General features: G+C 49.8%; 1 protein-coding gene across 1 annotated transcript in view; it reads right to left on the bottom strand.

The window, feature by feature from the left end:
• The window catches only part of CNOT9 (CCR4-NOT transcription complex subunit 9), a 279,336-nt gene that overhangs the window by 102,055 nt on the left and 153,485 nt on the right, over positions 1-23,796 (bottom strand). Inside the window, exon 5 of the mRNA XM_069616846.1 lies at positions 21,164-21,273. Coding sequence (XP_069472947.1) covers positions 21,164-21,273 — 110 coding nt within the window. The remainder of the gene's footprint in view (positions 1-21,163; positions 21,274-23,796) is intronic.

The raw sequence follows: 23,796 nt of genomic DNA, 5'->3' as shown, positions 1-23,796 counted from the left end.
TTTGCACACTGCCAGTCTGCGCAGGTGTGGGAACCACGGTTACCTCGCCCACATGGGAGCAACTAGGATGAGTGTCATCGATTCCCTGTGCATCTTGTTGACCAACTTCCTCATGCGAGGAGTGGGTGGAAAAGCAGAGGCAAACATCCCTGACCAGTTCATCCATAGGGTGTTCCCCTTGGAGCCTGGCTGGGGGAACCTGGATGCGAATCCTGGGCATTGTCTGTTTTTGCTTGTGGCGAATAGGTCTATAGTGGGAAAGCCCACTCGGAGAAGAGGTCTCCTACGACTTCTTGTAGACACCATTCGTGTTCTTCTGGGAGGGGATCTCTGCTCAAGGTGTCCGCTAGTGAACTGAGATCCCCTGGAACATGTTGAGATGACAGGTAAATGTTCCGTCTGAGTGCCCATTTCCAAATTTTCTGGGCAAGCTTGGACAGATTTGGCGAACAAGTCCCTCCCTGTTTGTTTATGTAAAACATAGCCGTCGTGCTGTCTGTTAAGATCTGCACTGACAGGTTCAACAGGTGGGGTTCGAACGCTCGAAGCGCTCTGAAGACTGCCAGAAGCTCTACCGGGTTTATGTGATTCTTGGCCACTGTGTGAGACCAGAGACACTGAGCTGTGTGGTGAAGGAAGTGTGCTCCCCACCCCAACAGGGACGAGTCTGTAGGGACTACTGCCTGCATCTCCGGATCGTAAAAGGGTTTCCCCTTTGACAGGTTCTCTCTTGTCCACCAGTGGACTATTAGTGTTGGCGAAACGAGCACTAGATCGTCCCACTGACCACTTGCCTGAGACCACTGTTTCGCCAACCATTCTTGCAGGGTTCACAGGCGCGCGTGGGGAACCAGGTAAATAAATGATGCCATCATGCCTAGTGTTAGGGAGAATTCTCTGTTTAGGCTGCATTTCCTAACCTAGTGAGTCCCCCAGCAGCTTTGCTGGATTTTTGGGGTTTATTTATTTCTCCTGCCAAGAGTGAGACTCTTTTACCCTCACTCTTGGACATGATTTGAGTGTGATCCTTGATTAGAAATGTGTTTTATGGGCTATGGGGTCTTTTATTCCATAGGGCTTCATGTGTTTTTGTGATGTGTGTTACACCGCACCCTACGTGCAGTAACACAGGGGTGTCATAGTGACCCCCAAACATAGACTCCACACCCTGGGCCTGACTACTGTCTCCCTGGGTCTGTAAAGTCACCATTGACTTTACTAGTCTTAAATTCTCAACAGAACCAGTACAAACCATCTTATTGTGGACGTACTGGTCGGGGCAATTCGATTGCCCCGGGGTCTGTTGTTCGAGGGGGCACGTCTCCGTCCCCCCTGATCGAGTTTTGGCTGGTGGCAGTGGATACTACTTGAAATATTCAACCGCGAATATTTCCCTATGGGATTTCCCATTGTTTTAGGCTAATACCTTTATTTAATTACGGTAGCCTCGAACATACCGCCGGTTTATTTATTTATTATTAATTCTCCGGTTGGTAATTTTTGCCGAAACTCGGTTCTAAAATGGCGTAGGTGTTTTCTTCTGTGACTCTGACCCAACGTTGAGCCCTTTGTTCCACTCTTGGCGGGCTTCTGCACAGAAGCCCACCAAAGTGGTGCCATTCTGTCTGGGTACCACAGGGGGTGTGGGAGGGGGTTTAGGCACCCTGGACTGAGTTGCCTTGCCAACTCAAGTCGCACTGGTGTGATTGGCCCAAGTGGTGAGCCACCCCGCTCACCACTTAGCATGTTTGAGTGACAGCTAGGCTGTATGAATGGGGGTTTGCTGCATAAAAGCAGGGTTTTTGGGACTGGTTCTTCAGAAGTCGCCACAGGACCTAAGAAGCCGAAGAAGGAGAAGCCGAGCCGACCTGCCAAGACGACACCACCGGTGGAGCCCTGCGGAACCGTCTCACCACTTTTTCCCCCCCGACGACAGAGGAGATCTCCCGCCGGAGAGTCTTCTTCCCTTAACTGGTGGGGCCAACCAGTTGCTGCCTTCTTTTCGCCGTCCCGAAGCATCTCGTGGCCGCCTTGCCTGTGCCAAGCACCCCGGCAACCGGGATACCACTTTTTACCTCAACCGCGAAAGAGGGGTAAAATCCTTTGTGACCGGAAAACTCCACGGCTGGCCTCATCCCTGGTAGTGCAACGACCTTCAGCTTTCCACCACGTTGAGATCACCTCTTCCTCTGGACGACGCCGCGACTTGCACCCACTACCAGGAACAACTACCACCGCTGGAGGATCCTTTCCACTTTTAAAGGTACTGTGTACCGCCCGGCTTCCCTTGCCACCGATTGTACGGGGTAGATTTAGCCCTCGGCTCTCGAACCTGGTTAAGCCTGGGACACCCTAACTAAACTTTTCTGAACGTAGTAAAACCTTTTCTACTCACCTGCAAAGACTTGTGACATTGTGTGATCTTGGGCATGTTTTCGCCTGGCTCTCTAAAGCGGGCCTCGAACCAATTCTGCTTGTTCCACAATTGACCGCCTTTCTAACCTTATGTGAAAAGTGTTTTACCTTGCTGCTTTCTTTATTTCTGCCTTTTTTCCCTCCCTTTTTCAATAACTTGTTGGAGTGCCATCGAACGTTAAGCGCTCACCTCTGTTTGGAAATAAGTGGTGTTAACTTAGACTTGTCCAACAAATGACTAGGGATGTACATATAAGTAATAGTGACTGTGTTTTGACTTTACCTTTTTCTGTGCTAGTGTAATTTATGAGTGTGCCTTTAAAAATAAATAAGTATATACTTTTACACCTAGCTCTGGTCAGTGTTTGCTTGTACTATTGTGCCTCTGTACCTATTGTGTATCCTCTATATACTGCCTAACTCTTCTTGAGGGAAGTCTGACTGCTCAGCCACAGCTACCACAGTGAATCTGTGTGGTGCAGACTGCTACCAAGTGGGTTTACTGCCAACACCTGTAGTCTTAAATCTTTTGCAGTTGTCCCAGAGGGAACTGCACAGGTTTCTGCCTAACACCTAGCAAACACATCGCTTTGCGCACCCTTATCTGGCGACCGGGCTTATATTGAGGAATTTGCAGTAGTAGATTCCAAATTCTTTCCTCTGATGGAAAGGCCAACCCCTCTTGCGTGTTTAGAACAGCTCCTAGGAATTGTTTGGAGGTGCTTGGCACCAGGCTTGACTTTCTCGTTGATTGAGAAACCCAATTTGAAGAGGTCGATCGTTCTTTGGATGTTGGAACTGCAAATTACTGGGGTCTGCCCCGTGATGAGCCAGTCGTCCAGGTAAGGGTACACTAGGATTGCCTCCCTGCGTAGGTGTGCCGCCACCACCGCCAGTACCTTAGTGAATACCCTTGGAGCCGAGGCTATACCAAAGGGCAGCACCTTGAACTGGTAGTGCCGACTGTCCACCTTGAAGCGCAAGAATCTTCTGTGCGCTGGGAACAAGGAAATATGAAAATAGGCATCTTTCATGTCCAATGTTGCCATGTAATCTCCCTTTTTTAGGAGGGGGGATTACCTCTTGGAGCGTAGTCATGCAACATTTTTGGGGCTTGACATACTTGTTTGCAGGGCGTAAGTCTAATACTGGGCGCATTGTCAAATCTTTTTTTGGAACAAGGAAGTAAGTTGAATAAATACCCTTGTATACCTGGTTGCCCAGGAGGAGTTCCATTGCGTCCTTTGCGAGAAGATTGACGATATTCTCGAGGAGGATCTTTTGGTGGTCCAGGGAGTGTATTTGTCTTGGAGGGTGGTTTCGGGGGCGCTCAAGCTGTTCGATGCAGTATCCTGCAGACACTGTGTACAGCGCCCATCTGTCCGAGGTGATCTCTTCCCATGCTTGGGTGAAGTTGGAAATGCGCCCCCCTACTGAGGATGCGTGGGAAGGGACCCTGAGCGGAGCGTCACTATTTGCTGGGTGGTGTACCGCCTCTGTCTGGGCTGCCTCTCCCTCTACCGTGGCCCCTTTTGTTACCTCTACCGTAACTTTGGGTACTTTGTTGGTTGCCACCCCACGATATACCCTGACCCTGTGAGTAATTGAAACCTCTGGTAATTTTGTCTGCATGAGCAACGAAAAGAACAAGTTACTTTCTTACCTGGTAACGTTCTTTCGATGGGATGGTCCGACGATGTATTCCATATCTATGACAGGTAATGTCCACAGCTGTGCTGCTTCGGAAAATCTTTGGCGTCTGCGTCCTGCGTCGATGACGTCGAAGCGCCGTCCCCAAGGACCTCCTCCGACGTCCCCCGATGTGATAAGGACGACGCACGACGCCCATAGCCTCAGTTATAGTTTTTTCCCAGAACGTGTGCCACCAGTTTTCTGCCAGTCAGACACACAAGGCCTTGCAGAACGCAAGCTGCAGTCGCAAAAGAAATTCTGCAGCAGGGAAGGCAGGTAGGGAGCGATATGGAATAAGTCGTCGGACCATCCCATCGAAAGAACGTTACCAGGTAAGAAAGTAACTTGTTCTTCGAGGGGATTGAGTCCTCCGACGTATTCCACATCTATGACAGACTCCCAAAGCAGTACCAAGCAAGGAGGTGGGAAAGAATTTAGAATACAAATTTAGCTTATTTAAAAAAGGCACACGAGGTTGCATGGCGCACACATTGTCTGGCTATGATTACACTCAGCACCATGGTTGGAAACCCATGCTATCGCTGGATTTGGGAGGTACATTAACTGTGCATTGCGGGATTAGCTGTCTGACACTAATGACCACTCATTATGTCCTGGAACATCAGGGGGTTGAGCAACCACACTAAGGCCCGCAAGATTTTGGCCTATGCTAACAGGCATGCGTGTAAGATATTGTTTTTGCAGGAGACACTCTGTGGGCCACATGCCAAGGACCATAGCCCCGACATGGGGCCCCGCTAGATTCTTCACCGCTTATTCCACCCAGGCTAGGGGCGTTCTCACGCTGATTCACAAATCCATCAAGTTTATTTTACATAAAAGCTACATTGACCCGGAGGGACGCTATGTCATACTCCACTGCACACTGGTAAACAGTGAATATCTGCTTGTTAATACCTACTGCCCTAACGTAGACTCTCCTGAATTCTTTGACACTATCACCTCTATATTGCTGGGTTATGTTGGCATTCAGATAATATGGGGTGGCGACCTGAATCTTATACTGGACACAGTCCTGGATAGAACCGGCACGGCTGTTCGGGCTCTGTCAAGAGCTGCCCGCACACTGCGAGACCACATCGGGACGCTCAATGTTTGTGACGTCTGGAGGACACTAAACCCCCAGCAGAGTATAGGCGCGTTACAAATGCCATATCATATCATATATCAATACACTTACTATTCGTCTGTGCATAACAGTTGGTCCAGAATAGACCTGTTCCTGGTGTCAAGGGATACGATGGGCAGAATTGAGAGCTCCCGAATTCTACCCCGCACACTCTCAGACCATGCTCCAATTACATTGACCGTTAGGCTAGGGATCCCTGTCCAAGTTTCCCACCTTGCGCTTTAAATCCGAGGCCCTCCGGGACATTGTGTTCAGGGCTGAGATACTGGCCGATATCGAATCTTTATTTGTCCATAACTCCCTCCAGGACACCTCGGCGGCGGTTAGATGGGACGCCTTCAAAGTATATATTAGAGGTATGTCTATCTCACGGGAGGCAGGGGTATTAAAATCAATCAGGGCCGCCCTTGGCCGCTCCGAAACCAAACTAAAGCAATTGGAATTGCGAGGCTCCACTGGGACAGATCCCACCATCCTCGCTCAGATTAGCGACGAGCTCCATACATACAATGCTCTTGCCACCAGTGAGGTCCGATATTTCAGCCGCCCACAAGCCGCCAGGAAATATGGTGAGGGGGACAGACCTGGGAGAACGTTAGCCACACTCGTGAGGAGGGAGTCTGGCCGTACTCAGATCACCTCAGTCAAAGATAAACAAGGGAACATACTGTGGACTGACCAACAAATCCTAGATATTTTCACCAAATTTTACAGTTCCCTCTATACCCAGCCTGTAGAGCATACCGAGCAAAACACCCACGACCTTCTTGACCAGATTCCCACTACGGAGATCTCCCCTTCCACCCGAGAGCAGCTAGATTCCCCAATCACCTTGGACGAAGTAGTGTCCGCCATCTCGGACCTGCCCAAAGGTAAGGCACCGGGTCCGGACGGACTTACTGCCGAATTTTATCAAGATCACATTGCCATACTAGCCCCTAGGCTGCTCGAGGTCTGGACCGAATCACTACGGGTCTCGGCTCTTCCCCGCCCTCCATGCGGGAAGCAGTCATAACGGTCCTGCTCAAACCTGGTAAGCCCGAAGATGAATGTGGATCCTATAGACCTCTCTCATGAACCTTGACACAAAAGTCTTCGCTAAAGTTATAGCGAATCGATTCCTACCCATCATGACATATTTAGTTCATGAAGACCAGTCTGGCTTCGTCCCTGGGAGGGCTACCTCCCACAATATCAGGAGATTATTTAAACGCTATGTCTCGTATGAACCAGGACGTGCAGGCTGTGGCAGTCACGCTCGATGCCCAGAAGGCCTTCGATATGGTCTCCTGGCGGTACATGTGGCTGGTACTGGAGACAATGGGTGTCGGCCCAAATATGATCAGGTTCATTAAGTTGCTGTACACCACCCCTGTGGCACGGGTCAACTCCCTAACCTCTGATCCCTTCACACTTTTTAGAGGCACCCGCCAGGGTTGTCCCTTCTCACCCATCCTATTTGCCCTAGTGATAGAGCCAATGGCAGAATGGGTCCGTGCTCGCCACGCTCACAGGGGGATCAGACTGAAAGGTAACCCCGAGATCATCTCCCTGTACGCAGATGATGTCCTACTGTATATTAGAGACCCCACAACTCACCTTGACCCCAATCTTGAGGGACATCACTCGTATCGGCGCCCACTCTGGCTTCACAATTAACTATTCCAAGTCCGAGATCTTTCCACTTCCTAGTTCAACTGAACAACCCGCTACTGAATTCCCTCTCCGCTGGTCCCCGGATGGTATCAGATATTTGGGCGTCCATGTCTCCCTGGCGAAGCCCGCTTTGCTGGCCGACAACTATACGGCTGTGGCGCAGACCGTTGAGTCTAAACTGTTGCGATGGCGCATTCTCCCGCTATCTATAGCTGGTCGACTCTCCCTCATTAAAATGATTCTACTCCCCAAGCTCCTTTATGTTTTTACCAACATACCCGTATGGCCCGGGAAGGCCTACTTCACCAAACTCCACTCGCTCTGCGCACGGTTCTTGTGGCACTCCGGTGCGGTGCGCAAGACGTGGACTGACATGGCACTCCCATACAAGCGAGGGGGTCTCACGGCTCCTAATCTGACCCTATATTGGACTGCGGCCCAAGCCCAACACGCCACGCATTGGTACCCAGGTTCTCAAGAGCGCCCGCATGTCAAGCTGGAGCGGCTAGCAGCCGCTGGTGTCAACATAATGTCCCTCATTCTCCACCGACAGTACACACCCGATTCCCCTATTGATCCACTCAATGCGACCCTCTGTGCCTGGACGCGCCTGCTTTACCCGACGCCCGAGTCCTCTCCATATTACAAATGGCTTCCTGCATGGTCCTTCCCCGGGCTGGAACCCACACATGACATTGCCTTGGTTCGACACTGGAGCTCACTGGGCTATCTGGCTTTATCCGACTTTTACCCTGAGGGCAGGTTTATTGAACCCCAGACGTGGAAACCGGGGCACACTGGTTCCGCAGTAGAAACTCTTCAATACTACAGACTCCGGGCAGCGTTTCGTGCCATGTGGCCCTCATTCCCAGACGAGCCCCCGGATGCCCCGGCAATTGCATACATCGCCAATTCTGGTGGCGCTGGCGGCGTTGTATCTTCTCTGTATAGGATCCTGCAGGACACTACCCCAAATCTGGCTCTTAAGGCACGTGATGAATGGGCAGACGAACTGGGTCTGGAGATCTCCGATGAGATTTGGGAGGGAATGTGTCTTCACACTCAGAGTCTCTCTAAACTTTCGGTATCGTGCCATGCAATACAAGCTTTTAAACAGGCTATATTACACTCCACATCGCACCTCGAGGTTCACCCGTGCCACTGTGCACGCCTGCCCACGTTGCGGGGCCCAAAAAGCTGATCATTTACATATGTTTTGGTCCTGCGATAGATTGTCAGAATTCTGGAAGCGCATCCTAGAAACACTTGCTGCAATAACAGACACGGTGCTTGACCCTGATCCCTTGTCAGTCCTGTTTGGGGTGGGGGGGGGGGGGTGTCTGCACCGGGAGCCTGGCTAAGTTTCTGAACATAGGCTGTATGGTAGCCAAGAAATGTGTACTCCAGGGTTGGAGGAGCTCCTCTCCTCCGGTCTTCCAGACTTGGCTGAATCTGCTCACCTGGTCACGAAACTGCGAAGAGGAATATCTGACCATGCTCCCGGGCCATTCACGCCCCAAAAACATTTGGGTTGAATTCAATGCGTACCTCAGCAGCCAGTGTGATGGCGCGCCCGGGTCGGGCTCGTCCCCTACTCCAGCGGAATTTACTCCTGCACCATGAACTCACTTTTTCATTTCTCCCATGTGAAGCTAAGTTGATTTGTTGTGACCACTGTGGGTTGCTTAACTTCTGTACCAAGTAATAATGCGACTGTACTGTTCACCTGCTGGATTGATGTGTGTGTCTAATGTATACCTCTGCCGCCAAAAATAAAAGTAAAAAAAAATAAAAACAAAAAAAAAAGAATACTAATTTAGCATGCCCAATCAAATTGCGGAATAGAGAACTGCCTTGCCAAAGGCCAGATCTTGCCCTCTGATGAAATCGAGGGAGTAGTGACGTACAAAAGTATGTACTGAAGCCCAGGTGGCTGCATCACAGATGTGACTAATAGAAACTCCCCTCTGCAGGGCAGTAGACGCAGCCACTCCCCTGGTAGAATGGGCCCGCAAGCCAGCCGGAGGATCCTTACCCGCCAAGCGGTAACACTCAGATAGCTAAAATAATCCAACGAGACAGTCCGTTTCGTCACAGCTTGTCCCAAACGCTTTCCAGCGTAACCAATGAAAAGTTGATCGTCCACTCTGACCCGGGACATGCGAGAAATATAAAAGCTCAACGCTCTCCTAGGATCAAGCCTATGGAGCCTCTCCTCTTTCTTACCAGGATGTGGAGGAGGCTAGAACGCCGGAAGAACAACCTTCTGGCTCAAATGAAATTCCGAAACCACCTTCGGAAGAAAAGAAGGACGAACTCGAAGGACAACCCTGTCCCTATGAAACACAGTGAAGGGTGGCTTAACTGAAAGTGCCTGTAGCTCACTCACTCTGCGAGCGGAGGTAACCGCAACCAAAAACACAGTTTGAGTTAACAGCCTCAAAGGGCAAGAATGTAAAGGCTCAAACGGAGCACCCATAAGATACTTAAGAACAAGGTTCAAATCCCAAGCTGGCACCAGAAAAGGTGACGGAGGGAACACATTAGTGAGCCCTTTCAAAAACTGTGAAATTAAAGGAATCTTAAAATAGGAACACTCTTCAGACGAGCCCTTAAATATGGACAGCTCCGCCAGGTAACCTTGAACGGTCCCCAATTGCAAGCCCCTGTGGGCCAAAGAAAGCAAAAAAGACAGAACCATGGGAATGTCACATTCAAAAGGATCCACATTCTGAACTCTGCACCAGTCGGAGAACTTTCTCCAACGTCAACGGTACAGAGACTTTGTTGCCGGACGCCTGGCCGAGAGCAACACCTACATCACGTCTTCAGGGAGGTCCCAAACCTTATACCTCAACCTTTCAGAAGCCAAGCGTGAAGATTGAGGGATCTGAACTCTGGATGGAGAACCTGACCCACCCCTCCCGTGAGAGCAGATCGTCTCGGTAAGGAAGACGATGTGGAGGGCAGATGGACAAGTCTAGAAGGTCCGGGTACCACGTCCTCCGGGCCCACGCCGGAGCAATGAGGATCATCCGGGAACCGAACCTCCGCAATACTTGCGGGATGACGGGGACTGGAGGAAACGCGTACAGCAGTGGGAATGACCACTCCACCACGAACGCGTCTCCTAAGGCTCCTTTTGGAGGAAATTCCCGCGAGCAAAACCTTTCGCACTTCCAGTTGACACTGGAGGTGAAGAGATCCACTTGAGGGGTCCCCCAAATGGCGAAGATCTCCAGGATAATCTCCTGAGCCAGCTCCCACTCGTGAGAGATCGTTCTCTGCCTGCTCACAGCGTCCGCCGTCTCGTTGTCGTCTCCGGCAAGATGAACAGCCGAGATCGAAACTTCCTGCTGGATGGCCCAGAACTCGAGCTGCATCGCCTCCCTGCACAGCGGAAGTGACCCTGCCCCCCCCCCTTTTTGTTGAGGTAGTGCATGGCCACCGTGTTGTCCGTTAGAATCAGGACACTCTTTCCACGCACAGTCAGCAGAAAAGCCTTCAGGGCTAGCCTGACGGCCCTCGGCTCCAACAGATTGATATGGAGTCTGGACTCCGACGGAGACCAACGACCGCTGACTGTCAACTCGTTGGCATGAGCTCCCCATCCCGTGAGGGATGCGTCCGTCACGATCGTCACCTCCGGCCAGGGCAGCCAAAATGGGCCCCCCCCCCCCTTCATCAGATTGCCGTCGACGGCCCACCACAGAAGGTCCCGGGCTACCGAGGGCAGCACCTGAACAGGGTCCGACAGCCTGCCGGAGGACTGAGACCACTGGAGCTTGAGTGCCCACTGCAAAGATCTCATCCGCAGACGAGCCTCTGGCACCAGAAGAATGCAGGATGCCATGAGGCCGAGCAGTTTCAAGAACTCGGACGCTGGGAGATCCTGGGCAAATTGAAACTTGTTCACCATCTGCTGAATGTGAAGAGCCCTCACCTGAGGAGGAAAACACTGCCCCAGGGACGTGTCGAGCACTGCTCCGATGTACTGGAGCCGCTGCGTTGGTGTCAAATGGGACTTCTTTAAATTGAGGGAGAAGCCCAGCCTGTGAAGGGAGTGGCAGGTGACGGACAGATGATCCAGGACTTGCTCGGGAGAGCTCCCCCTGATCAACCAATCGTCCAGGTAGGGGTAGACTTGAATCCCCCCTTTCCTGAGATGCGCTGCCACCACCACCATGAGCTTGGTGAAAACCCTCGGGGCGGAGATCAATCCGAATGGCAGGACCCGAAACTGAAAGTGCGAGTCGCCAACCGCGAACCTCAGGTACTTGTGCGTGGGATGAATCGGCACATGGAGGTAAGCATCCTTGAGGTCGAGGGACACCAACCAGTCCTGAAGTTGAAGGGCCTGGAGGACTTGAGAAAGAGTCACCATCTTGAATTTGTCCTTCCTGAGGAGTTTGTTCAAACCGCGCAAGTCCATGATGGGTCTCAATCCCCAGTCTTTCTTCGAAATAAAAAAATAAGGGGAATACCATCCCTTGTTCCTCTCCGCTACAGGCACCACTTCTATGGCGCCTTTCTCCAGCAGGGCTTGAATTTCCTGCGCAAGGAGCAGATCCGGACTCTTCAAAGAGGTTCCCTGGTGGATTGTCGTGAGGCCTCTGCCGAAAAGGAAGACAGTAGCCGTGGGTTATGATCTCCAGAACCCACACATCCAAAGTAATGGCTTGCCACTCTACAAGATGCTGCGCCAGCCTGCCCCCAACCTGCGAACCGTGGGACCTGGCCTCATGACTGATTGGTAGCGGCTGCGGCACCTGAGGGCAAAGAGGCAACTGCCCGAGCGGCCTTGGCACCTCGAGTACCTTTGTTTCCACCTCTGGCACTCTTACGATGGCCTCTGACTGCTAGCTCCCCTCGCTTTACTGAAGGACGAGTAATAGCGAAAGGAACCTCCCCTCCATTGCTGTCCCCTAGGACGAAAAGGCGGAGGTTGGCGAACTGCAGCGCCCAACGACTTCGCTGCAGCTTTGGAGGTCTGCAACCTCTCAAGGCTCTTGTCCGCCTTGCTGCCAAAAAGGTGTTCACCGTCAAAGGGCATGTTGAGGAGCCGGGACTGCACATCAGGAGCGAACCCAGACCTAAGCAACCACGCAAACCTGCGCATTATGGTGCTCGCCGCCATGGACCGGCTGACACATTCTGCCAAGTCCAAACCCGACTGAACGGCCTCACACATGGCATCCTTGCCATCCTGAACCATAGCAAGGAAACCATCCCGTTCGTCCCCTTCAGGAATATGTTCAGCCGCTAATGCAACACAGTTCCACAGAGTGTGTGTGAAACGAGACAAGGCACATATGGAGTTGGCCGCCTGAAGCGCCATACCCCCTGAAGAAAACACTTTCTTCGCCCAGCCGTCAAAACGTGTGTCGTCCCTATCCGGAGGGATGGTAGGATACGCCTGCTTTGCTGGGGCCGTAGCCGCCTGCACCACCAAACTCTCCGGAGTGGGGTGCCTAGACAAGTAGCAGGGGTCGCTACTGGCTGGACGGTATTTTCGCGACAAAGACTTGCCCACTGCCGGGAGACTCTCCGGAGCAGTCCAAGCCGCCGCCACCCTTCTCTGCAGAGCCATATGAAACGGCAAAACCAGGTCAGTGGGGGGACCGAGTTCAAGGATGTCCGTGAGATCATCCTGAAGGAACTTCCCTGGGGGAGCTGACCAACCCAAGAACTTGGTGACCCAAGACATAAGGCACCGATATGAAGATTCGGCATGAGTGCCAGGCTCCGGCCTACAAAACTCCACCTCCGGAGAGGTGTCCAGTCCACTGGCATCATGCAGTGACTGCCTCAGGTCATCAAACTGGCTATGGCCCGAGATAAGCTCATCTGGAACCATAACCGGAACCAAGCCGTCATCAGATCCTTCATCACCCTGTGAAATGTACTCCAGACGGGGCGAGGAAAAGCACTGGGGACCAAAGCAGTGCCTGACCTTAGCCAGAGACTTTCTAGGGGCAATCCCCGTGCCACGGGGCCCCTCCGACACCACCGCCTCGAAAGGCATCGAGGGCGCCCAACGAGTCAGCGTCGACAGAAAAGGCGTCGACGTCAGCTGCAGCGCCGCCAGCAACGGCGGTGTCGACACAGGCCTCGAAGCCCGAGCTCCGAGCGTGTCTCTCGACTACCTATGCGCCGACGGCATCGACAACCCCCTCGGAGGCAGAGCCTCAAGAGAAATCGCCGAAGACCTCGGCGCCACAGGCGTCGACGTCTTCTTCGAAGACGGCACAGGATCACACGGTCTCGAGTGCGAGGACCGTGACCTGGAACGGGCATTGCGAGAACAGCTACCCTTGTCCGAGCGGTGTCTCTCGACCGGTGCCGACCAACCCCACTCGGAGGCGCGGACGGACTGGTGCCCTGCGATTCAAGAATCGCTAGCATCTGCTTCCCGAAGGAAGCCCATTCCTCCAGTGTCGCTTGCATGGAGGGATAAGCGACCCGCTGACGGGCGGAGTCCTCGGAAGAGGACGGGGAATGCGACCGATGCCGGCGCTTCCAGGAATGCCTCGAAGAGGCGGAGGAGTGACGAGACCGCACTGGACTTCCGACGACGCGGAGAGTCGCCCCTCGAGTCATCCGTCGAAAGCCCCGCAGACCTCGACTTCCGGGGCTTAGACACCCGGCCTACCGACAGCTTCTTCTTGCGTTCCCACAAGGCCTTTGCCGTAAGCAACTGGCAGTCGACAGTTATCCGTATCGTGGGCCTCCCAGAGGCACCAGAGGCAGGCGTCGTGTGAGTCCGTGACCGACATCTTGGACCCACAGTCCCCGCATTTCTTGAAGCCCAGACGCGGGGTTTAAGACTAAGTAGACATCGCCATGAACAGGTCTTCACAAAAAAACGAACAGGTTCAACGAACCGAGAATTGAAAACAGCAAACTCCAACAAGTCGAGGCGTACCGAGATTCACGAAGCAAACACATTTGCAGAAAAAACAGAACTGAGGCTATGGGCGTCGTGCGTCCTACTTATCACATCGGGTGACGTCGGCAGAGGTCCTCGGGGACGGCGCATCGACATCGACGCAGGAGCCAAAGATTTTCCGAAGCAGCACAGCTGTGGACATTACCCGTCATAGATATGGAATACGTCGGAGGACCCAATCCCCTCAAATTATTATTCCCTCTTTGGTTCGTGGGTTTGTTCGTCAATTGTCCCAGGGACTTTAGGGTATCGCATTGATCCTTGGCAGTTTTGAGTGCCTCCTCTACTGCTTTGCCAAAAAGACATTCGGTTGCACTGGCATGCCGATGAGAAGCCTGGGTCTAGGGTTTAAACCCGACTGAGCCAAGCAGGTCTCTTGATGACAGTGCTCTCTGCTATGAGCCGGCCTGAATTATCTGCGGAGTCAAAGGTCGCCTTTATAATGCACCCGGATACCGATCTACCCTCCGACGCAATCTGGGCTAAATGGCTCTTTAGTGGTTCAGGTGTGGAGGCGATTAGGGCAGCTACCTGCTCCCACTGGTGGCAATTATAGCTTGCTAGCAGAGTGGTGGTATTGGCGATTCTCACCTGGTAAGCGGAAGTGGAGGCCACTTTACTTCCTAACCCATAAATCCTCTTGTTCTCCTTGTCTGGAGGAGCTTCAGATGAGGTGTCACCGCTCTTTTCCTGGTGTGACTACCAAAGAGTCGGGCTTAAGTTGACCCCTTATATAAAGTGGGTCTGACTGGGCGGCCCTGAACATTTTTTCAATTCTGGGGTTGACAGCCCTAGTGAGATTAGGAGTGAGGAGGGAAGGGTCAATTCTGCATTCGATGGACTTCAGAATTGGTATGGCTTGGGCGATGGGTTTCTTATCCCCCATGATCTCTTCTGCAAAGTCCCTCTCTTCTTGAGCCCCTTGAGTTTCTATGTGAAAGTGCTCTGCAGCTCTAAATAAGACCTCATTCAGTAGAGGCTGATTATCCACAGGTGAGTCAGTGACCGGTGGTTCTTTGTTAACAGGCGAGTCTAGATTATAGACCTCTGCCTAGTCTTCCTCCTCCTCATCATCATCATCATCATCCTGGTCCTCGTCGTCTCCGTAATAATCAACTCCCGCTTGGTCGTCCGGCATTTGTATGTATGGGACTTCAGCATACTGGTGGTAAGGTTGAATAGAGAATGGGTCTGAAATCAGGCCGTGAGCTGGAGTTTCATCACAAGGTATTTTACTGGGAGGCTGAGGGTCTTTGGATCCTGAAGGAGTAGAGTTGTCAGGAGCACTCTGACGGCTCAGAAAATAATCAGGGTTTTTTCATAGAAATTAGCCAAAGAAGACGTTCTTCTCATCACCCCGTCGATGTCATCAGAACTCCATTCCCTGGTACTGGGGATGACCACCTCCTGCGGAGGTTCCTCTCCTAATCCCATATCGTGTAGAGTGGGAGGGATAACTTTAGTCTTGGTGACTGTTAGGTAAGATTTCCACAGAGCTGGTAAATCTTGCTTTCCTGGTTCAACTCCAGAACTTTTTGCTTTTCTAGTGGGATATTTTTCATTAATACCTCAGTGAGTGGGAACCTTTTTCCACACTCACCTAATCTTTATCTCTTTTTATGGGTGTCATTTTTAAGACTCTCCATAGTGTCTTTTTAAAGTTATCATGTCTAACAACTTATTGGCAATAAGTGCCTGTTGTTGCTGGGTTGCCCTAGGGGCTCCCCATTTAACTTTCTTGTGCTAACCTTGAGTGAACTACAGTTCCCAGGGGTAAAAAGGATCTTTGGATCCCTTTTACATTTTATTCTGTGAAACCAGCACACCCCACCTTATGTGGAGTGCTGGGGAGATACAATGTATCCCCATTCACATTAAAACTAACAATTCTGTTACAGTGACAAGCTTACCTTTAATGGCTGGTGGCAGTAATACCTTTTACTAATTTGGTGCACCTTTACCGCGGGCTGTAATCACAGCTGCAGTAAAGGCACCTAAGGGTGCTCATTTTACCAAAATGGCCCCCGTCTCCTTCTGCCATTTTAGTGTTTGTCGTTTTTTGTTCCTTCCCCTGACATCCAGGGCGGGAAATTCCTTTGTTTGAGTTTTGTCTTTGGCGGGAGTCCCCTGGACCCCGCCCACCTAGGCTCCAGTCAGTCTAAGCACAGGAAGTGGGGGAGGAGTCCAAAACTTCCCCCTCCTTTGTCTTAGGCCTTCCTTCAACTGGGCCAAATCCCAGTGGGGGGTTGGCTGTCCTGATTGGACAGCCAAATGCCCCTTTCTTGTAAAATGCAGGGAGAGAATGCAGAGGTTGTGTTGCAGTTCCTGATAAATACTGGAAACCTCAAAAAACCTTGGGGTCATCTTCGACTCCACACTCTCCTTCTCTCCTCACATCTCTGACGTCTCTAAGAAGTCACACTACCAGCTACACCTCAGAGGTATCCTTCATTTTCTCTCCTTCCCCCAGAACCTCACCGTCTCCAGAGCTCTGGTTCTCTCTAGGCTGGACTACTGTAACAGCCTCCATCTAAATCTTCCTGCCTCTACTCTCTGCCCTTTGCAACTCATCCAGAACAGGACTGCGAGACTTGTCCTTGGCCTCAAGCCCAGGGACCGTATCTCTCCAGGACTGAAATCACTACACTGGCTCCCAGTGGCTGCAAGGATTAAGTTCAAAACCCTCTGCATTGTCCACAAGGCCTTCTGGGGCCTTGGGCCAAAATACCTGCAACTCTCTCTACCTAAATATCTTCATTCTCGAGCCCTTCGCTCATCCACCTCCAACTACCTCAGGGTCAGCCGCTTCTCCAAGCAACGAGCTGAGGGTAGATCTCTCGCCGCAGCAGGGGCCTCTCTGGAACAGCCTTCCTGCCTCCCTGAAACTAGGAGAACCATCTCCGGTTCCGGAAGCACCTCAAAACCTTCTCTTTGCCTCTGCTTTCTCTCCCTCTCCCCCCTGCTAAAATCACTGAACCTGCACTGAATCTGCAACTGGGCCACTCACCGATCTCATGTCCTGGCCCAGCCACTCTTCCTTGTACTGCCTACATGCACTACTGAACTGTCTCTGTATCCTACAGCCCCTTCTCCCGGCACTTACCTTTGCACTTGCCACCAGCTGGCACTATTATTTATATCTTGTATTCTACTAACCATGTACTGCACTTCCCCTCTCCCCTTCCCCTGCACTTTTCCCAGTCCCCCTACCCTTGCACGATCTGAATGACACCTGGCCTAGTAGGATCGTTGTCTGTCTCCCTTGGTTTCCCCCCCACCCCCTGCCTCGTCGCGCCTTGGAACACTTGTGTATAGGCGCGTTACAAATGCCATATATCAGATCATATCATAACCTGGAATCTGAAGTCATGTCGACCACTGGAACAGACAACCGAAGAGGATGACGAAGGAAAAGCGGCAGGAATGATTTCCAGCGGCCGGAGAGCCTGCTGTGTAACCGGAGCCTGCTGCAGCCCTTCCTTCCGATCGACTTGGGGTCTCTGAAAACGACAACCCGAACCCAGAGCCTTGTGAGAGCCACTAGACTCAAGACGACCTGCATTTTGAGCTATCCCACGGGTTGCTACGACCTTGCATTCTTGCAATACCCCAATACCCTGGGACCTCCAGCCACTGTGCGGTGCACGGTCTTCCGAATTCCAAATCTCACTGAAACTTCATGGGCATCCTGGTGTATCTCCAGAGAGACGAATCGAGTCCAAAAAGTCCCCTCAGAAGAGTGCTGGACCTTTTAAACGACGAGAATTCAACCGAGATTTTCTGTCTTCTTCTGTGCTCCTTGAAAAGGCGCAAAACCCGCAGAACCGCATTCAGCCGCGAGAGAAATCTTGCCTACAGCCTTCTTCATCGATCCCTGCTGCAAAGTCCCTTCTGAGGTCTTGTGTTCAGTCTCCAGGACAAGGAATCCACTGACCGGGTATTTGGCTGCAGTCCCTGAAGTTCTCCTGCTGCAATCTCTTCGTCATTGCTGAGGTACTGTGTTGGCTTGGGTATATACATACCTTAAGCCTGTTGGGATTTCTGTTCAGTCCTGGGGTGTTTTCTGTGATTGGGAGGTCCCTCATCCAGTGTACCCAGTCCCACTGCTAGAATCCTGCTGGGGTGTCTTCGGTGAAGCCCCTGGACTCTCTTCTAACCCTAGAAGTAAAGTACTCACTTGTTTGCCAGTTTTCCTAAGGAAACTCTGGCTTTTGCTACTAAAGAACTTATTCTAACACTGCCTGTTGGTCACTAGTCCTAGTTACCCCCCTTCTGCCACTGAGAACACTCATGCTCTAAGGGAAAGACTTTGAAGGGATTGGACTTGTGCCTAGAAAATAAATCAAGTGTTTTACTTACTTGGAAAGAGTTGGTTGGTAACTGTAATTCTAAGAATGAACAGTTACAAAAGTTCTTACTGATCTTGAAGGTGTGATGCACTATTCTTAAAAGTATGGTTAACATCTTTTCATCCTTAGCCACTGTTTTACCAGTCTAAAAGAAAGTAGATGTAAAGGTATTTTACTCTCCTGTGATTAGGTTGTGCCTCTTTACAAAAGTAATGTGTTGGTTTCACCAGGTTAGTCCTGTTAGGATAACTGTATGAGTGCCCCCCAACTGGGTCTTGCTTCTAGCCTGTCCTTAATAAGTGTACATTAGGTTGTTCCCTACCTATAATTACTGAATAGTTAAGTGTGACATTGGGTTTTACTTTCCCCTTCATTGTGAATTTAAAGTAAGTGGGTTTTACTTACCTTGTGTTAGCTGTGTGCCATCCAAAACAAGTTACCAGAGTTATTGCTTACCTCAATCTGGGGTTCCCCGATTTCCAAAGCATCTGTAATTGTACATTACATCATTAGGTTTTAGTCACCTGGTATAACTGTGTTATGACAAAAGTAATTATAGGTTTTTACTGCAACTAGAATAAGTGTTTCACTATTCACCAAAAGTATATTGTCCAGTTGACGGTTTATGTGATTTGTTCCAAGAGTCACTGTACAACTGGAAGGGCCTACTGTCCTTGTAATACCAAAAGTAATCTAAAAGTAACCATTGGTCTTTTACTCCCAAAGAATAGGCTTGACCTATACTAAATGTGTATAACAAGGTTTTGACTTCACTAGAACTACTGTTAGGTGTTCCAAATGAGGTTTATACTTGGGTCTGTGTACTTTCAAGTATAGTGTTGTGTTTTATATTGTGATTTCATATAATGTGTTAGTACGTACTTAACCCCTAGATTTATCTGGGCCTACCTGTATTTAAATAAATCCTTTATTTTTACAATACATAGTTTCTCTTTGGATAATTTGTATTACAATTTTCACTTGTACTGTATCTACTGCCCTCGCTCCCTCCCAATATAAGCCTGGCTACTCTGTCTACGCTACCCCGAACTCAGGTGGTACAGCCTTATACTAAGAGTGGAGTCTTGTACTGCCTCAGTACAGTGGTTTTGCTAAGCCCTTAGTTGGACTTCAGAAAAACTGTCCTAACAGGGTCAGGGGTCCTAGATTTAACTTTATCTGAAGACCCATGTTTGTCATTGTGGGCCTGAGGTGCAGAAGTTGTGTGTGACGACTTCTTCCGTTTGTCCCCTTTACCATGAGTAGAGGAGTGTTTCCCTGATGCTCTGGCCTTCTCTGAATCTTTCAATGCCTGGCGCCGAGATTCAGGGGTGTGTAGGCTAGCTTCTGTATCTTTAGAGTGTGAACGTCGAGACTCGGAGGCAGACTTGGAATGAGCTGCCGGAGCCGACACTAAGAGTGCAGCTTGGGGGTGGAGGTCGGATTAGTCTTCTGATGACCATACCTCCGTGACTTTGGGGAGCAAAGCACTCTTGGCAACTATGGACGGTTACCGTGTGTCGTGGGGCGATCTCGACCTGGAACGCCCAGAGGACACCGATTTTGTGCACCGCTCTCTATGTGCCTCCTTCCGAGCACTCGACACGCGTGTCGAATCTCGGCTGGCGTTAGTGTGTTTAGGTGTAGTAGTATTGGTAGCGCTCGTGTCGCTGGGTGTGTTCCCCATAACTGCCCCGCCAGACAATCCTCCGAGGTCGGGGACTATTGCTTGGGTGTCTTTTGGCGCCCCTGTGCCCTCGCCGTCCGTAACGGCGGCATTGCTGCCATCACTGAAGGATCCCACCGCTTCCATGGCCTTGAGGTGCCTGGTGTGATGGGCCCAACGTTTAGTGGAGCCGTCCTTTAGTGTTTTAGCCTTAAAGAGCTTACAGCATCTGCAGTTCGCTTCAGGGTGGTCCCTAGGCAAACAGATTACAGGTGGTATGTTTGTCAACCCAAGGGAACTTGCGGTTGCACTTGGGGCAACATTTAAATTGAGTACTCTCCATATGTCACCTAATGGCAGCGGGCGAGTGTATGTAGGAAATAAAGCAAGTGTGATTATGTCAACCCCCCACTTGCAGGGCCAAGGCCGGAGGCCTTCCGAGGCCCGGGCCGAGGCCAGAGGCCTTCCGAGGCCCGGGCCGAGGCCAGAGGCCTTCCGAGGCCCGGGCCGAGGCCAGAGGCCTTCCGAGGCCCAAAGTCTGTTGTGCAGTCTCGACGGTTGTTCGTTCTTCGGACCGGCGTCGATCTTCAAAGTCTCGACGTGGGATTAGAAGAACAGGGATTTTTAGATAAATAATGAGCAATTGGCAGGAAAGCCAGGGAACTCTGCAACAATGCTTCCGACAAGTATGGCGGAAAAAAACAATCTGAGGGTCCTACACGCGTGAGGGATCATGGGTACAGTGGACGTCACACTAGGGATAATATTACTGGCACACCCTATGTCGACGCCCATTTTCGAGTTTCGAAAAACAAACTAATACTCTGCAGCTCCCACTAGATGTCGGCCTATGAACAGCAGGTGATCTAAGCAGATTCCACAAGCCTCAAATATCGATACAAACCAGAAAAACAGTTGCCGTGAAAGTGGAAGTCTCTGACCCCAAAAGAAAAAAGTAAAAAACCAAGAACCAAGTAAACGGTTTAGGGTACCCAGAAAGTAAGGGAGTTAGCACACCAAAAATGAAACTTCCTTTATAATATGAATGTGATTTCAACCCACAAACAATACATATTTCCTGTCCCCTACCTCCTCATACGACTCCCTCAGCCCCGTCCCACCTGATTCATCCCCCCCCCCCCCGCCCCCTCTCTTCCGCTACCGTCTTGGTTACCCTTGGGTGAGCATTTTTCACATTTGGCACTGCATAAAAATACACAAAATATAGTGACCAATTACAGCCCAGAAAGACAAGGTAAACACAGAAATAAAGAGCAAGAAAGTACCGTCTTTGAAAGTTCGCTACCAGACTCCATGATACGAAGGCAAAGTGGAATGATTTCTGTGGTCAGGAGGAAGTTGATCACTTCTTGCTCATCGGTCTTCACCAATGCCCCTTTAAAAAAAAAATTAAAGAAATGTGGCAACTGTAGTACAGTGACAATACACTGAATATAAACAGTTTGATAATGGTCATGCATTCCTCATCTTATTTGCCAGGCCATTGCTTGCAACTAATTTGGACACTACCTGCCAGCAAATGCTGTGAAAACGTATCAAATCTGTAAAAACAGTTTATAGAATGAAGTCCTTTTGACATCATGCCCATAACTGAAGGCTGTACACCACAAATGCACCATTCTGCAGAGAAAGGTAAACCTAAATGGAGCAAACAGTCTGATTATTAAAAGTTGGTCTGTGGATATATTCAAATTTCTAGGAGGGAAATAAGCATTGTACGCAGTATCCCATCTGCTGACCAGTGTCCAAGAAGATCCATACTGAGTCCGTCGCACTCAAAAGCTGTTTTTATTGGACCGTTACAAAAATGCTCCAAATTCCTTGAGACTGCGTACACAGGATTCAACTGCCCTCCATGGTGTAGCTCTATCAAAAACCATCGCATAGGTTCAGATGGGTTTTGGCAACAGGGGGATGTGAATTAATGGAAACTGAAGGAGCATACTACTGTGAGAAATGGATCTTTGGAAAAATACTAACTCCATGGGCCTGCTAAATCCTCATGAAAAATAAGGCAGCATCTGCTATGTTGGATTTGTGTGTTCTGCACCAGTTAAATTAGGAGCACAATAAAAACAGAAAATAATTGTACCAACAAATAGAAAAGTGTGCTAAAATGTGATTAAGCTTAGAGAGCTGCGATTCGTTAAAATGAAGTCACCACAACATGAAATAGTTATTTCACTGAGACAACCCTTGGAATCGACTCTTAAAGGAACATATTTTCACAACGTACAAAAATGCAGTTTTGCAGAGTTAATGCACCTTAAATATTAAGTTAGTGCTATGAAGTGGCCTTGATAACCTATGGCAGAAAATCATGTTCAGAAAGTCTCCCCTGACACCGGTTCGGTGATCCGGCAAGTAGCACTGCATCCGTCAGAAAACCTCTATAGACAGTCTGAGGTCTGGCAGAGTGGCTGAGCATCAGTGAGAACAGATCGGGTGACGCTGAGAAGGCAACAGCAGGAAGAGATATGAAAGCTGCAGAGGCCAAGCAAAGTCACCAGGGGTCCAGAACGTGATATTAAAACAACACTCAGTAGGTGACACCAAAAACGAGGACAGAGAAATCAATTGGACAGAAGTCCGAGACCTAGAGAAGATCTACAACACAGCTAAAATCAGATAGTACACATTAAGAAAGCTACATTGAAGAGATATGCTGCATGCTACAACATAGGGTCTTTATTCCTGGAACGTTAAAATGGTGGAACCTAGAATCAGAGCTCCTAAAGCAACTTGAGAAAAACATTGAAACAATAAAATGCTTGCTGGTAAAGTAACAACTCTTAAGGCACCCTGAGAAAGCAAACTCACTTCATATCTTGATCATTGACTGACAATTGACAAGATAAACCACCCTTCAAAATCTTGAACTAATAAGGTTTATATCCTTGGTGAAGTGTCTACTTTGTCAAACTTCACATTAGTGTATTGGCACACAGCACTGATGGCAGACTTACCCAATGTGTTTTTCAGTCATTCAGCCAGCTTTGACATCACATAGCAGACAACACAAAATCCAGACGTGCATGTAACAGAGCGGGAAATAGAAAGCTTGTCCAAAGACTCTGGATTTAATTACACCACTAAACTGCATCTTGTCCTTTTTGCTTGTCCAAATTAATCTCAACAACCCCAAAGGGACTCGTCTACAGATGAAGTGCATACAGATGCTTTCTTCTCTGCCAAAAAGGAAATTCAAACTTAATACAAAATGTATAGCCGAATTAGGGGTTCTGAAGTGATGGGCTCGATATCTCCGGAAAGAGTCTTTGCATTTTGTGACGGGAAGCACAAACACATAGGCTGCCAACGTTCTATTCTTAGTGGTCTGCCATTCCTCGTTCAAAAAAGCCATCACCCAAGAGAGACATATAATGAGTCCACTTCAGTCTACATGGATGGAAAAACCATGCGTATTTTATAGTATTCACTCCACCAATAACGGCTGTGGGATTGCTAGGAGATCATCACAAAGGCCATTATTTAATGATCACCTGTGTTAGTCCATCATAAACCTGCAAATATTTGGTTATGTTGATACTTTGAAAAGAGCATCAAACAGCAGGACAGTAGCCTCTTAGCAATGAAGAACTCACAAAAGATTAGCTCATATGGCAACCTATTCAGGAACATTATATGGCTTCAAGCATTGCCTAAATCATTTGCAAACTGCGATCTCTACACGTGTTGGACTATCACTCACACAATCTCGCTCTCACCATTCCCTATACTAAAGACTGATGAGTCTATGGGCCAAAACACTTGGAGAACCAAAGATCGCAGATCCCTGCCTAAACTGTTGGTAATCCTCCAGTGCTCTTTGGCTAGATGGGTGGGTATTCCACAAAGTGGTTTTTAGTATTGAAAACGATTGGCTGCCCAAACAACC

The sequence above is a fragment of the Ambystoma mexicanum genome, chromosome 9 (genome assembly GCF_040938575.1).
Source record: "Ambystoma mexicanum isolate Mex_15411 chromosome 9, UKY_AmexF1_1, whole genome shotgun sequence".
In the NCBI taxonomy this organism is placed as follows: Eukaryota; Metazoa; Chordata; class Amphibia; order Caudata; family Ambystomatidae; genus Ambystoma; species Ambystoma mexicanum.
This window is presented reverse-complemented; position numbering and strand designations above follow the sequence as displayed.